The sequence below is a fragment of the Arvicanthis niloticus genome, chromosome 6, assembly GCF_011762505.2.
Source record: "Arvicanthis niloticus isolate mArvNil1 chromosome 6, mArvNil1.pat.X, whole genome shotgun sequence".
Lineage (NCBI taxonomy): Eukaryota > Metazoa > Chordata > Mammalia > Rodentia > Muridae > Arvicanthis > Arvicanthis niloticus.
This window is the reverse complement of record NC_047663.1, coordinates 67,609,806-67,623,816: the sequence shown is the minus strand read 5'-3', so window position 1 is coordinate 67,623,816 and position 14,011 is coordinate 67,609,806. Positions and strand designations below refer to the sequence as shown.

General features: G+C 46.2%; 1 protein-coding gene across 1 annotated transcript; it reads right to left on the bottom strand.

Annotated features, from left to right (window-relative positions):
• Positions 1-8,034: 8,034 nt before the first annotated feature.
• On the bottom strand, positions 8,035-13,784 carry Il4 (interleukin 4). The gene is made up of 4 exons (XM_034505057.1): positions 13,650-13,784; positions 13,349-13,396; positions 9,225-9,377; positions 8,035-8,145 (listed from the first exon to the last, which is right to left on the bottom strand). The coding sequence occupies exons 1-4, from the start codon at positions 13,782-13,784 to the stop codon at positions 8,035-8,037; spliced, it is 447 nt and encodes a 148-aa protein (XP_034360948.1).
• Between the last annotated feature and the right edge of the window lie 227 nt (positions 13,785-14,011).

The window sequence follows — 14,011 nt, the reverse complement described above, 5'->3', positions numbered from 1 at the left end:
CATTGGTTGCCTCCTTGCCTCTTGCCTGGTGGACTCTGAATCACCATTTCCTATTCCCTTTCATCTTTAAGACTAATAATAGTTTTGGGGTACACACATACATGCTCACTTGTGTGCAGGTGCAGGTCTTTTACTGCTCTGGGGCTCACTGGTCCGACTAGGCAGAGCTCCTATGCCCAGCTTTTTTTTTTTTTTTTTTTTTAAATGAGTGCTGGCAATCACACCTGCTGAGCGTGCTCTCCAGCCATGCCCCCTCCCCACTTTTAAGATTTTATTTTTGTAGTGAGTTAGGGTGAGGTGGGGAGGTATGTACACATGAGTGTAATTACCCATGGAAATCAGAAGTGGGTGTCGGATTCCCTCAAACTGGGGTTACAGACAGTTGTGAACCACACAGCATGGGAGCTGGGAACCGAATTCCAATCTTCTGGAAAAGTACTATGTGCTCTGAACCATCTCTCTCTACAACACCCCTCCCCAATCCAGTTTCGTCCCATCCAGAACGCCCTTTTTTGAGACTGATTCATTCAGCCCAAGTTGGCCTTCAACTCTGTGTGTAGCCAAGGATGACCTTCAGTTTCTGATCATCTTGACTCTGCCCCACCCCCTCCTGAGTGCTGAGATCAGAGGCAGAGGCCACCAAGGCTAGTCACCCTACTGTTTCCTGTCCTCATCTTTTCCAGTGAATCACTCAAACTCATTTGTAAAACTGGGTAGTATCCGAATGAATGGTGATCACAGTCAATCCAAGTCCAGCAAGAACAGGTCTGAGGGCTCTGAAGCCCCCGCCTGAGCTTCAGGCAGGGGGAGCAGAGCCTCCAGACAGATTTGTGAGTGGATTAGCAGAATTGCTCCCCCTTAAACTCTTTCATTTGCAAAGCAAATGAGGTATTCTGTCCTCCTTCAGAAGCCAAGCCTTCCCTTCGTGTGGGAAAGTGATTGTAAAGAGGGCTACTTCAAAAACAACCTGTTTCCTCTCAGCATTTATCTTGGGCTTCCTGCGACCCAACCTTCAAGTTACTTTTATCAGTGTTATCAGAACATCACGTCGTCTTACCCAAACACGGTTATGGCTCTCGCTGAAGCATAGGACAGATCAGACGCTCTCCCACACCTGCTCCCCTCCCCCAGCCTCTTGGGAGGGCTGGGGAAATTTGAGTTTAGTCAAAGGCTGCATTTCTCCGATTGTAGCTAAGAACTCAACTGGGACTTTACAACCGAATAAAATTTTCTCAGAGTCTGATATCAATCTTAACAAAGAGGATATTGCCTAACCCAACCTAAAAGTTGGTACCAGAGATGATGCAGAAATTCTATACTAGCCTCAACTTCTAATCTCCAGCAAGTCTTGCCCCTCACTGGCTGGACCACCTCCTTTTTGCTGTTAGTTCTTTAAGTTGGCATACAAAATAGTCTCACTGTGGCATCCTGATACACATATACTGTTGTATTTTATAAAAAGAAAGAGCTAAGGATATGTTTAATAGAGGTATGGTGAGGTAGAAGGCGGTACCTCTGTGGGCCCATGCTGAGGCACCCCTTCCCCCTGAGGGACCAGCCATAAGATGGGTTTAGTATAGAATAGAGTTTATTTAGGGCATGGGAAAGGGTGTTGGGAAGGGAGGAGAGAGAGAAAGACAGATTGGGGGGGGGGGGGGAGGGGGAGAGAAGGAGAGATGGGCCAGGAACACAGGGGGAGAGGGGGAAGGGGAGACAGGGAGAAAGGGGTCAGAGAGAGTAAGAGAGGAGGGGACAAACAGCCCCTTTTATAGTTAAGTCAGGAGTATCTGGCTATTGCCAGGTAACTGTGGGGTAAAGCCTAGAAGAATTGCTAACATATATCATTATAATAATGTGTTTAATTAGCTGCCTTCACCCACTCTCCTTGTTCAGCCCACCCCATCCCTGATGATCTCTCCCCCCTCTCCTCTTTCTCCCCCCTTCTCTCTCTCAATTTATTTTTCTTTTTATATGTGTTGGTGTTTTGCCTGCATGTATCTGTGTGAGGGTGTCAGGTCCCCTAGAACCGGAGTTACAGACAGTTGTGAACTGCCATGTGGGCACTGGGTACTGAACCTGGGTCCTCTGGAAGACCAGCCACAGCTCTTAACCATTGAGCCATCTCTCCAGCCCCTCTCCTGCCTCTCTTAATTCTCTTCCACTTTACCCATGTACACATGCTCTAAAGATACAGATTGAAATCCAGATTCTGCATAAAATGGAAAACTTTGTCTTTCTCAATCTGGCTTTATTTAACATCTCCAGCCACATCTACTTTTTTGTAAACATGATGTCATTCTTCACGCCTAAGCACAATTCCGTTGTGTGTATGAACAACACATTCCCTATCTGGTTATCTGTTGATACCTTGGTTCCATATCTTCGTGACTGTGCAGTGCCACAATGACTGTGAATGTACAGGCATCTCCGTGGGGTTCTCAGTCCATCAGGTTTACAGCTGAGTCATCTGTGTTTAAATGCTCAGGAGCCTCCACACTGGCTGCCCCAGCTTGCTTTGCCACTAGCAATGTTTAAGTGCCCTGGTGCCCTCTTAAGTGGATCTTGGAGTTGGAGAGATGGCTCAGTGTGGCGAGGACACTGACTGAGGAAGCATCAGGACCCAAGTTCACATCTCCAGCACTCATTTAAAGGCTGAACATGGCCATTGCTACCTGTGACCTCAGCACTACTGGGGAGACAGACAGTCAGGTTTCAGTGAAAGATCGTGTCTTAAAGGCATAAGGTGGAATGGTAGCACAGGACACCCAGTGTCGTCCTCTGGACTGTGTATTTGGGTTCACACGGGCAAGTGCACACATTCGCACACACACCACACACATGCACACACAAAAATCATAAAAATTAAACTGTCTCTCCTGTGCTGCAGGAGGACTCTACTGACCACCTCCCGCCCTGTGGCATGTAGTGTGTGCCCTTGAGAACAGACATGCCAGTCATGGGCTGGAAAGACAATAGGCAGAAGTGCCAGCTTCCACTCTTAGACCAAGGGAGCAAACATGTCTTTCACACACAGTGCCAAATGGGCACTTGCATGCACTGGGCACAGCATGAAAGCATGCTTTTCGTTTGCTTTAACACTGGCCAATAAAGCACAAGAAGGTTTAACCTCAGACTTTTCCAGTGATACCCTAGTTCCCAAAATAATGACTCTGAGACTTAGTATTTATGAATAAATACCTAGGCCATGAGCTTTGGCTCATCCCTTGACTACCTGATACCTTAACTGACCATTTAGTGCCACATGGCTGCTTACCTCACCTCAGTTTCATGCATGTTGTGTCAGAGTTCGGGGTGAGTCTCTTCCCAAGTCTGACTATCCCAGAGTTCCTCTCTCTCTACTGGACCTTCCACCCCCCTATTAGCTGAGGCAAGAAATAGGCCGTCAGCTTTTTATTGACAGGTGACACTTCCACACAGTACATAAAAGATTCTCTCCAAGAAGGGACAGGTTCCTTCTGCAGGTTGCACTGGGAAGAAACTGGCAGGAAGAGCTGATTAGAAGGGAAGCGATGTTGGGGAGATGGCTGAGTGGGTAAAAGGCCCGTGCTGCACAACCTCATAACCTGAGTTCCATTTCTGATACCCATGTAAAGGAGGAAGGAGAGAACTAACTGCACTCCGGCACTCACAGCATGCCACACAGGTGCACATATTATGTGTACATGTACACGGCACAAGCACACACACACTAACATAAAAAAGAAAGTAAAGTCCTTAGAGGATCTTGATATTATGGGATGCCATCTGAGAGCACAGGGGTAGGAAGTGAAGAAAAACCGCTGTCACAGGCAATAGTGCCGAGACCATAACAAGAAGCAAATGCACACTCAGGAATACATGCAGCACACACGCTAACATTTATTAAAAAAAAAAAAAAAAAGTAAGATAGTGATTGAGAAAGAAAATTTCAGGAAATTGTGACAGGAAATTGTCTGGGCTTCATTGGTAGTCTAAAGGCACATGTACATACATGGTTGGGGTACACACACAAAGGCAGTCTGGAGAGCTAAGGTGAGAATATCATAGTCTCAGGGTGGGAGACCAAGAGGGCTAGGGGTATACCTCATAGTAAAGTGCTTCCCTGCTGTGCACAAGGCCATAGGTTCAAGCCCTAGTACAGCAAGAGGGGGAATCTACTTTAAACCTGTCTTTGGTCTTTTAAGACCCAAAATGCTGAGATTAAAGGTGTGTGCCACCATGGCCAGCTGAATTCCAGAGAGGCCAGTTTAGGAATGTGAGCAATGAAGACGACTTAAGGGCTACAGTGCCTGAGAGTGGAACTCTACCTTGCCTTGAATACGTTAACCCTGCAAATGAACTCAACACTGGCCCCAAGACTAGAGAAAGCCCGTGCCTTGCCCTGGGTGGAGGTTGACAGAGTTGAGATGCTGGCCTGTGTGCTAAGGGGCCGTGCTGTGCCTCATCCATGAGGAAGCTGGGCTCTCCAGTTTGCCTTGAGCTGCCTCGTCCTTAGAGGATCTTGATATTATGGGATGCCATCTGAGAGCTCAGGGGTAGGAAGTGAAGAAAAACCGCTGTCACAGGCAACAGTGCCGAGACCATAACAAGAAGCAAATGCACACTCAGGAGTCCATGCGCACTTCATAGCACCTGTGGTGACAAGAGGCCAGTTTGTGAGTCAGTTCTATCTTTCTACCATGTAGGGGACCAAACTCGGGTCTTCAAGCTTGCCAGTGAGCCCCTTCATCTGCTGAGGCATTTTTGCTGGAGTATCCCTGTGGCATTTTTATCAGAGGCCAAGATTTCTTAATGGCTCCCCAAGAATGCAAGACACAGCTATATATGGTTTTGTTAGGCATTTATCCATGAGGTACTTATTACCCGTTGCCAGATGCCAGTTAGCGATAACCCATCCACACTGGCTGAGGGCAAAGGCAGAGATGATTGTGCATCATGGGAGAGCGGGCCAACAGTTCCACCTTCACTGTCGGTGACAAGCATGCTCCACTGAGCACCGTCTGTGGCTAGTGGCCTCGGTAACCGCTCCAATCACAAGCCTCATGACTTTCACTTAATCCTCCAGTTTCTCCACGCATGTTTTATGACTGTCCTTACCTGTGTTCTTGTGTTCTCTTCTTCTCTTGGGTTGAATCAGAGGCCGATGATTGGATGTTTAAATCCAGAGTCCAGGGCTCCCTGTCTAGATGCAAACAAAAGTGTTAGTGTGTCCTGGTCATCCAAGCTTGGGTGTGACTGACTGACCTAGCCTGCCTGTGTCCTGTGGTCTATTTTAGGTCTTTCTTTTTGACAGCCATTTCTTTATCATCTTGGCCTCATATACCGAGTGCAAACCCACAACTCATATCCTGTGGCAGACACGGCTCACATTAGCCAGGACATGCAAATGAGTTTCAATCAAAAGAGAGAGGAAATTAAATTTTTCACTGCATAGCTTCCCCGATTGGCCTTAGAAGCCGCTATTGCCCTTGGCATGCTGGTATTTCATGTGGGCAGGGTGAAACTGACTGTGGTCAGGGTGAGATTTTAAGCTTTTGATTTTTTTCCCTTATTTTGAAGGGGTTAAAAAGTTGGTATGTATTTTTGGTGTGATGTCAGTGTTGGTGTTAATTTTTGTCACATGTGTGTGATTGAGGGTCAAAAGAGTGCCAAGTCACTGTTACTAGATCCCTCTAGTAGAAGATACTGCAAAGCATCTTCTGACTGGCAAGTTTGATGGCGTGGAGTTTGGTTGGTTTTTCTCCTCTCACTTCCTTCCCTTTTAATAACAGCATTAATTAAGATTGAGATTTGTTCATGTTGCTTTTGTGTATATGAGAGCACTGACTGCATGCATGTCTGTGTTCTGCATGCAGTGCCCACAGAGGTCAGAAAAGGGTGTCAGATGCCCAAGAGCTGGAGTTACAGATGGTTGCAAGTCACCATGTGGGTGTTGGGACTTGAACCTGGGTCCTCTGGAAGAACAGTCAGTGCTCATAACCACTGAGCTGTCTCTCCAGCCCCAATCAATATATATGTGTGTGTGTATGTATATACACACATATGTATATATATATATATATATATATATATATATATATATATATATATGTGGAGAACACAGAGCTGAGGCAAAAATCTCCATTTATTCAGGTTGCTCATAACTCACATTCTTTTTTTTTTTAAATATTTATTTAGTTTTTAAAGACAGGGTTTCTCTGTATAACCCTGGCTGTCCTGGCACTTGCTCTGTAGACCAGGCTAGCCTTGAACCTAGAGATCCACCTGCCTCTGATTCCCAAATGCTAGGATTAAAGGTGTGCAACACCACCACATGTCTATTTTTTTCTTGTAAATTATGTGTAGATGTGTGTGTCTGCACGTGGATACATGCATATGAGTTCAGTGCCCGCAGAAGCCAGAGGTGTCAAATCCACTGGAGTTACAGACAATTGTGGGCCAGTATGTGGCTGCCTGGAAACAAGCCAGGCCCTTCGCTGTCCTGGAGCTCAATATGTAGACCAAGCTGGCCCCAGATTCACAGAGGTATACCTGCCTGTGCTCTGCTTACTCCTGCCCTTTAAACAGTCTTCCTGCCCTGTCTTACTTGCTGTCTTAGTTACTGCTCTTAATGTGATAAGACTCCATGACCAAAGCAGCTTATAAAAGAAAGTGTTTAATTTGGGGCTTTAGGTTTCTGGGGGTTAAAGCCCATGATGGCACAGTCAGCTGAGGCCTCATGTCTAGGTCTGAAGGCTGGAGGCAGAGAGAGCACATTGGGAATAGCCTGGACTTTCGAAACCTCAAGGCTTGCCTCAGTGACACACCTCCTCCAAGAGGCCATACCTCCCAACCCTTCCCAAACAGTTCCACCAGTTGGGGACTCAGTGTTTAAACCTAAGAACCTATGGGGGCCATTCTCACTCAATCCAGCAGAGTCTCCCACGGGGCTAAGGCCACACCCACATGTCTGGCTTCTCTATGAAATTTTTTGTAGCCAAGGTTTGTAGTTCTACTGTGTTAGTTTTAAACACTTAAATCTCGTGATTTTCTTCAATATATTTATGATGACTGTGTGTGCGTATGATACATATGTGGAGGGAGAGCACATCTTCATCGAGCTGGTTTTCTCCACTTTTTCTGGGGACTGCAGGTAAGTGCTACCAATTCCTTGTCCTTTAAAGAAATTATTTTTTAATTTCTGGTTCTTGTTTCACCAAGCTCTGTTGCCTCAGTAACCCCTCCCCATGGAAGGTGGGGTGTGGTGCCATGCCTCTGTTCTTTGTTTTATTTACTCAGTGAATGTGTTTGTGTATGTGTGTGCATACCCCCTCATTTGTGTGTATGCATGTGTGTGTGCATACCCCCTCATATGAGTGTGTATGTGAATGTATATGTATGCATAACCCCCACATTTGTGTGTGTATGAGAGAGAGGCAGAGACAGAGACAGAAAAAGATGTATCTATGATAGGGAGTTTGGGAGGGGGCATCAAAGGACAATTCTCTTCTACCTCTGGATTCATCTCCCTGGCCTTTCTACTCTTATTTTGTTTTTATGTGTGTGGGTGTTGCCTATATGCATGTGGTCTCTGTGTACCTCCACAGGAGGCCAGAGGAGAGCATCAGCTCCCCTGGAACTTGGATTATTGTTTTAAGCTGCCATGTGGGTGCTGGGAATTGAACCTGGGTCCTCTGGAAGAGCAACAAGTACTCCTAACTGCCGAGCTGTCTTCCCAGCCCGCTTCTCTCCCTAATGATCTTATGCATTGGGTTCTTGAGGAGAGTGGGAACTCCTTGAAAGAACGCCAGCTCTCTCTTATACCCACATCACTGTAGCCATGGTAGATTAAAAATGCTTTCCCTAACAGTATAAACTATGACATTATTGCCAAATGAAGTGTCATTAGTTATCATTTCTGTTACAGTATACAAATATTTTATTTTATGAGTTAGTTATCATTTCTGTTACATTATACAAATATTTTATTTTATGAGTTATAAATATATATATATATATAAATATTAAAAAATAAAACCATTAAAAACTCATAAGTTAAAGCACGGAGGTTCGGTTCTGCCAGGATTTCTTTTGCAGGATGTGTTTTAGGCTTTCCAGGAAGTCCTTCAGTGTTGTGAACATGGACTCATTCATGGCGCAGCTTGTCTATAAAAGAAACGTTTCATTGTGTGAATATATGTCTGGGTCTCACTCTCAGGCCTTGGTCAAGCCGACTATGGTAGCCTCCAAAACATGTTCAAACCAGGGCTTCCAGACTGTCTAGGCCCTGAGTTTGGCTGTCATGAGACCAGCAAATTCTGACCCGCTTTTTTAGCATGTGCTAGCATCACTACTGGTCTGCCCTCAGGGTGCCACAGTCTTTGGAGGGGCCGGTCATGGACAGAGACAATTAGAGGGAGTAACAGAGTATGTAGGCTCAGACCTGGCTCTGTTGTCACTCAGCCTGTGAAGCAAGATGAGAGTCTTACTGCTCTTCTGCCCAGGAAGCAGATGCATTTCAGAGTGTGGACATTGTATAATAACAAGCGACTTAGGAAGCACCCTGCATGCCGATGCTGTGGATTGGGTCTCAGCTCCTCCAGCCATTCATTGAATAGATTAGAACAGTCACCTCACTAACAAAAACATTAGGCTTCAGTCCCTTTCCCTCGGGGACAACTGTGAAGTGGTATGTAGCACTGACATCAGTGATTATCCAAGTCTGGGTAAGCCATTGCCTTTACTATCCTGGCTATATTAGGATGGCCCTCCACTAGACCATCTTGTTCTCTACTTATCTGCATGCACCCCCTCCACCCAGGGGCCAGTGTGAACAAATATCACTTGGTGTACACCATGAGCTCCACCCTGTAGGTAACTAGGTGTTTCCCTCCCCTCCATTCCTAGGACAGCATCCAAAGGCTCCTGTGAACCCAGCTACTAAACCTACTTTCTTGACTCTGGTCCAGCCATACTGGAGTGCATGCATCCCGTCTGGGCTTTTGTCTGATAGTCAGTCATCTGGCCTGCCTCCTTACTTAATCCAAATATCTGCTCAGCCATCTACTCTTTTGTGCTCACGCCTTTCTTCACAACATGAGCACAACTGGGCATTGTATTGTTGTCCATCTCTTCTGACTGCTCCTCTAGAACATTCCATGAGAGCAGGAGCTGTTGTCTACTGGTCTTCGATGCTGCTCTCACTGTGCCAAGTCACTTGCAAGCCATTGCCCTGCCCCACTTACCGGTGGATTCAGGCTGCTGATGGCTCTAAAGAGTTTCTTCAGTTCCGTGAGAACACTACGGCTGTTCTTCAAACATGGAAATTTCTCAGGTTGGGAATAAAATTTGATAAGCACCTTGTAAGCCCTGCAGAAAAGCTCGTTCTCCGTGGTGTTCTGCAAAGAGAAATGATGCAGAAGGTCTGTCAGCTGCTTGGTTTCGAACTTGCCTGAGAGGTTTTTCTGCCCTGAATGTGGACCTGCTCAACTTTGAGTCTGTATGAAAGTATTTCTGAATCCTCTCAGGTTCTATTCCATGGAGGTTTTATTGAAAGCCTTGAAGTCAGTAAGGTCACGGATACTTCCCCCTAGGTAAATGGTAGAGTGGGGAACACCTCTCTGCATCCCCAGTCTTCATCTTTCTACCTGGTGGGCCTTTCTTTTAACTCAAGGTGTGAGCTCTTAGCCAGATATGGCGCATATTCCTGCATGGCCCTGGAGCCTCTCCATGGAGTTTGCTGATGGCTGACTACCTGATGAGGGCATGCTCCATGTGGCTCCCCCTAAGGGAGAGAGCAGTGTCTGAAGACGCCCATAGAACAATGAAGGGTTAAGGCATGTCCCCAAGAAAGCCAGAGATAGAAGCCCAGTGTGGGCAAAGTGCCAGGAGCCTGGTCTAGGTGGTCAGAAAAGGCTTCTGGGAGAAGGTGCCATTGACCTGGACCTTGGTAAGCCTTTGCCCATCATTGGTAGAGTTAAGAGTTCCTGGCTCTTCCTGTGGACTCAGATCTCAGAAGACAGAATGCACCAGTGGGGAACCTGGGAGAGAGTTCATCTCTGTCTCTCCAAGCCTCATGTTTCCTCTGGCCTTCCCCCTGGAACTCACCAAAAGATCATGGAGAGTGAGTATGAGCCAGTCTCTGTATCCCATGGAGAGAAGCTGCCTTTAGCTTGTGCATGACCTTGGCTACTCAGCTGCCTACAGATCAGGAGCTTCTTAGTAACTCTGATAGCTCACACTAGGCCCACTGAGCCAGGATGTGTGGTGGTGAAACCTGGGGGAGCTGTCAGGCCCAAGCAGCTTCTAAACTGTTTCACTTTTCACAATTGCCTTTTTTCATTTTTTTCTTTTTGGTTTCTGACTATTAAGGTTTATTTAACAAAAATGAATCCACGTATCCCATCAGCCAGGGATACTACTAATTACACTGCTAATGTTTGGGTAAATATCAGAACTGGGGGTGAGCTCAGTGGTAGAGCACTTTCCTAGCAAGTGTGAGAGCCTGGGGTTCAATACAGCAAAACAAACATAAAAACCAAACCAACCAAAACAAAACAACCCTCTCCACCATCTTGTCTCCACCAGCCTCGTTGGGGCTCATGAAAATTTAGTCCTTCTAAATCTCTAATTGGACCCCAATCTAATCAGCCAGTACTCTAGGTGAGGCACTCTGTTAAAAATAACCAAGTGGGGCTGGAAGAGATGGCTCAATGGCCAGAGTGCTTGCCTTGAAACCATGAAGACCTGAGTTCAATTCTTAGAACCTGCTTGTTTTTTTTGTTTTTTTTTTTTTTTTTTTTTTTAAACAGCCGGATGTGATTGTGTACCTTAGAGATCCCAATACCAGAGAGGCAGAGAGACAGGAGGCTCACTGGGCAGCCAGCCTAGCCTTCTTGCCAAGCTCCAGGCCAATTAGGGACTGTCTATTTTTTTTTAAGGCAGCAATATACAGGATGCTACTATGTGCATGAACACACATGTGCACTCATGTATTCATGTATGTGAACATGCATGTGAACAAGCACAGATGCATGAACATATATACACAGAATAAGAGAGAAAAAGAGAGAGAGAGAGAAAGAGAGAGAGAGAGAGAGAGTGCATATCAAGAGCTTCAGTCTTAAACACTCTTTTTAAAATTGGAAATAACCCAGCAGCTGATGGGACACCCAGAAGCTCTTCCCATAACAGCCAGCTTGGTGCTTGCCACTTGCTTGTCCTGGGATGACTGTCAGCATCCTGGCCAGCATTGCCTGTGATGCCCAGGTTCACCTCAGCACACTTTTTCTAACACCAACTGCGTTACCCAACCTGGAGATGCTGTGATTTTTGATCCTCAAAAGAGTTAAAGTAAAGGTACTAGATTTTGGAAAGGTAGTCTTTTGGGAACCCCAAAGAAGTAGTCCCCCTCATATCACTTTTGAGGGGTGTGAAAAGAATAATAAGCCACGCTGTGAAGGTAAGCAAAGTGTTTGGGAGACAGACAGAATGGGAGGAGCGCAAAACCAATTACCCAGGAGGCACCGAAGCAGCTGGGGGAAGGACCACAAAACAGGCGAGTGTGAAGGAAGCCAGGGAAGGCTCGTTTTCAAGCACATGTAAGTGTTGGGGCAGAGGGAGTAAGAGGAAAGCTAGCATGAGAGCTAAGGGGTGGGGTGGGCGCATGTGGTCTTCCAGACCCAGACTTGGAGCCATGTAGGCTTGACTGGCTGATGGCCCTTCCTTAGACTCATCGGCCCTCTGCAGCCAGGCTGTGCCTTTGGTCCACAAACACGTTCAATTAAACTCTTACAATTGCCCTCCAACCAGCCCGTATGTGACCTTCAGAATCATCTTTTGTATCTCCTAATGTGAACACCAAGCCTCCAAGGTTTGTCAAGACCTACCAAAGACCATTCGGTTAGTGAATGGCAGAATTGCAGCCAGAACCAAAGGCTCTCATGCCTCAGGCCCCACAATTCCTCTAGGCCCAGTCCCCAAGAGCTGGTCCCTGCCCTGGCTTTTCCTAGGGCAGGTCAGTAGACTCAGCTTCTGGTAGCAACCATCTGAGTTGGAAGAACTCAGAATCAGCAAATACTTAAGGTTACATATATAGAAAACAGTGAATATGTATATATTCATATATATATGTATATATACATATATGTGTGTATATATGTATTACATGTATATATACACATACATATATATGTATATATATACACATATATATCAATAGAAAGAGATAGACATATGTAGACATATATATGCACACGAATGTACACATATATACATACATGTACATCTGTCCTTCAGAAACTCATCCTGCATCAGACTCCTGGAGTAATCTTGAATAAAATGAAATCATCCAGATAAATCCCAGAGGACAGATCTCTGGTGAAGTGGGATGAACTCTATCCATGGCCTGGGTGCGGGGCTGTGACCCCAGCCACCCCACAGGGCTTCGTTCCTGATCTCACCCTCGTCCGGAGCATGTGGAAAGCAGACAGTCTGGAGACCACTGGTAAGTCAAGGCTTTGGGGCCTTTCATTCTCAGTTGTGTGTTTCCATGAAAACAGGAACTGAAGTGCACAGAGCTATTGATACAGCGTAGCCAGTCATGTGTTTGTCAGAGAAAATGCACTATCAGCTGTCACATCTGTTCCCTCCCACTACAGATGGAGGGGCGGGGGCGAGGCAGAGCAGGAGGCAGAAAGGGAAGAGAGATGCTCAAACAGAAGCAGGGATGTCCAGACTCCCACTAGAGGACAGTTCTAAACTAGGCTGAAGGGGACTGGGGTGGGACAAAGGGAGCTGAGAAGCAGTGCAGCGGGCCACCATCCCAGCTGGCTATTAGGTGACCAGGAAGAAGAGACCTGTAGGGACCATAGGAAGTCTCTTAGACAAAGCAAAAAGCCTTCTCAACCTGTAATCTTCATATCTGTTTTTGAAAGAGTATTTGGTTTTTTGTTTTTTTTTTCAGAAATGCATGGCCTGAGAGAGAGAGAGAGAGAGAGAGAGAGAGAGAGAGAGAGAGAGAGAGAGAGAGATAGGGGGGTGGGGAGAGAATTTTCTCACCCAACAGCACAAATTGTGTGTCTATGATCTAGATACCGTGTCAAGGCCAGGTAGGACTCTAGATATCTATCTGTACCCTATCTGAGTTACAATGAATAAATCCTGGCTTTCTCTGACAGGTCTTCTAAGTCTAGTGAAATCCGAAACTGTAAAACATGCTGGAGAGTAACTCAGCCTCCGCAAAGTACAAAAACACCTCGTTTGGGCCTCTCGGTTTTCTATCACAGACACTTCTCATTCAGACACTTGTGTGTGACCTTCCTTTCCCACCTCCGGAATATGTCAAAGCAGACCCCACGGGTCCACTTACCTTCCTTGCTGTAAGGACGTCTGGTACAAGCATCTCGGTACATGGCGTCTTGATACAGGCAGGGGTAAGAGTGAAAGATAAAAGTTAATCCAAGTAGGACAGCGGAAGCATTGCTACACCCCTCATCCCCAACCCAGGAAGACTCCCTCTGCCTCTGAGGTGGCAACAGCAGGTCTCTGGAAGCTTAGCTTTGTCCCTTGTCCTGCCATCCACCTCGCTAGTAACTCAGCTCGCTGAGCCTAGAACCGCCTGCAATGTCACCTGGGTCTCTGGAGAGATGGTGCCAGATAGGGTAACTCACCCCTTTTTTTGTGACCTGGTCTAAACTGTTGGCGATCTCTTTTAAACGGCTTTCTTCTCTGCGTCTGTGGGTAGGGCTCCCCGTACATGCGAGCAGGCAGAGCAGGGTGACGGCAAGCTGGGGGCTGAGACCCATCAATAGCTCTGTACCGTCAGTGATGTGAGACAATTAAGTTTATCAAGAGACGCTAACAATGCAATGCTGGCAGAGATATCTCTATATATAGAGTTAAAGTTGCTGAAACCAAGGGAAAATGAGTTTACATTGGAAATTTTTATTACACCAGATTGTCAGTTATTTCGGGCCAATCAGCACCTCTCTTCCAGGAGAAAAAAGAGAAACAGGTAAATTTTCCTGTGAAA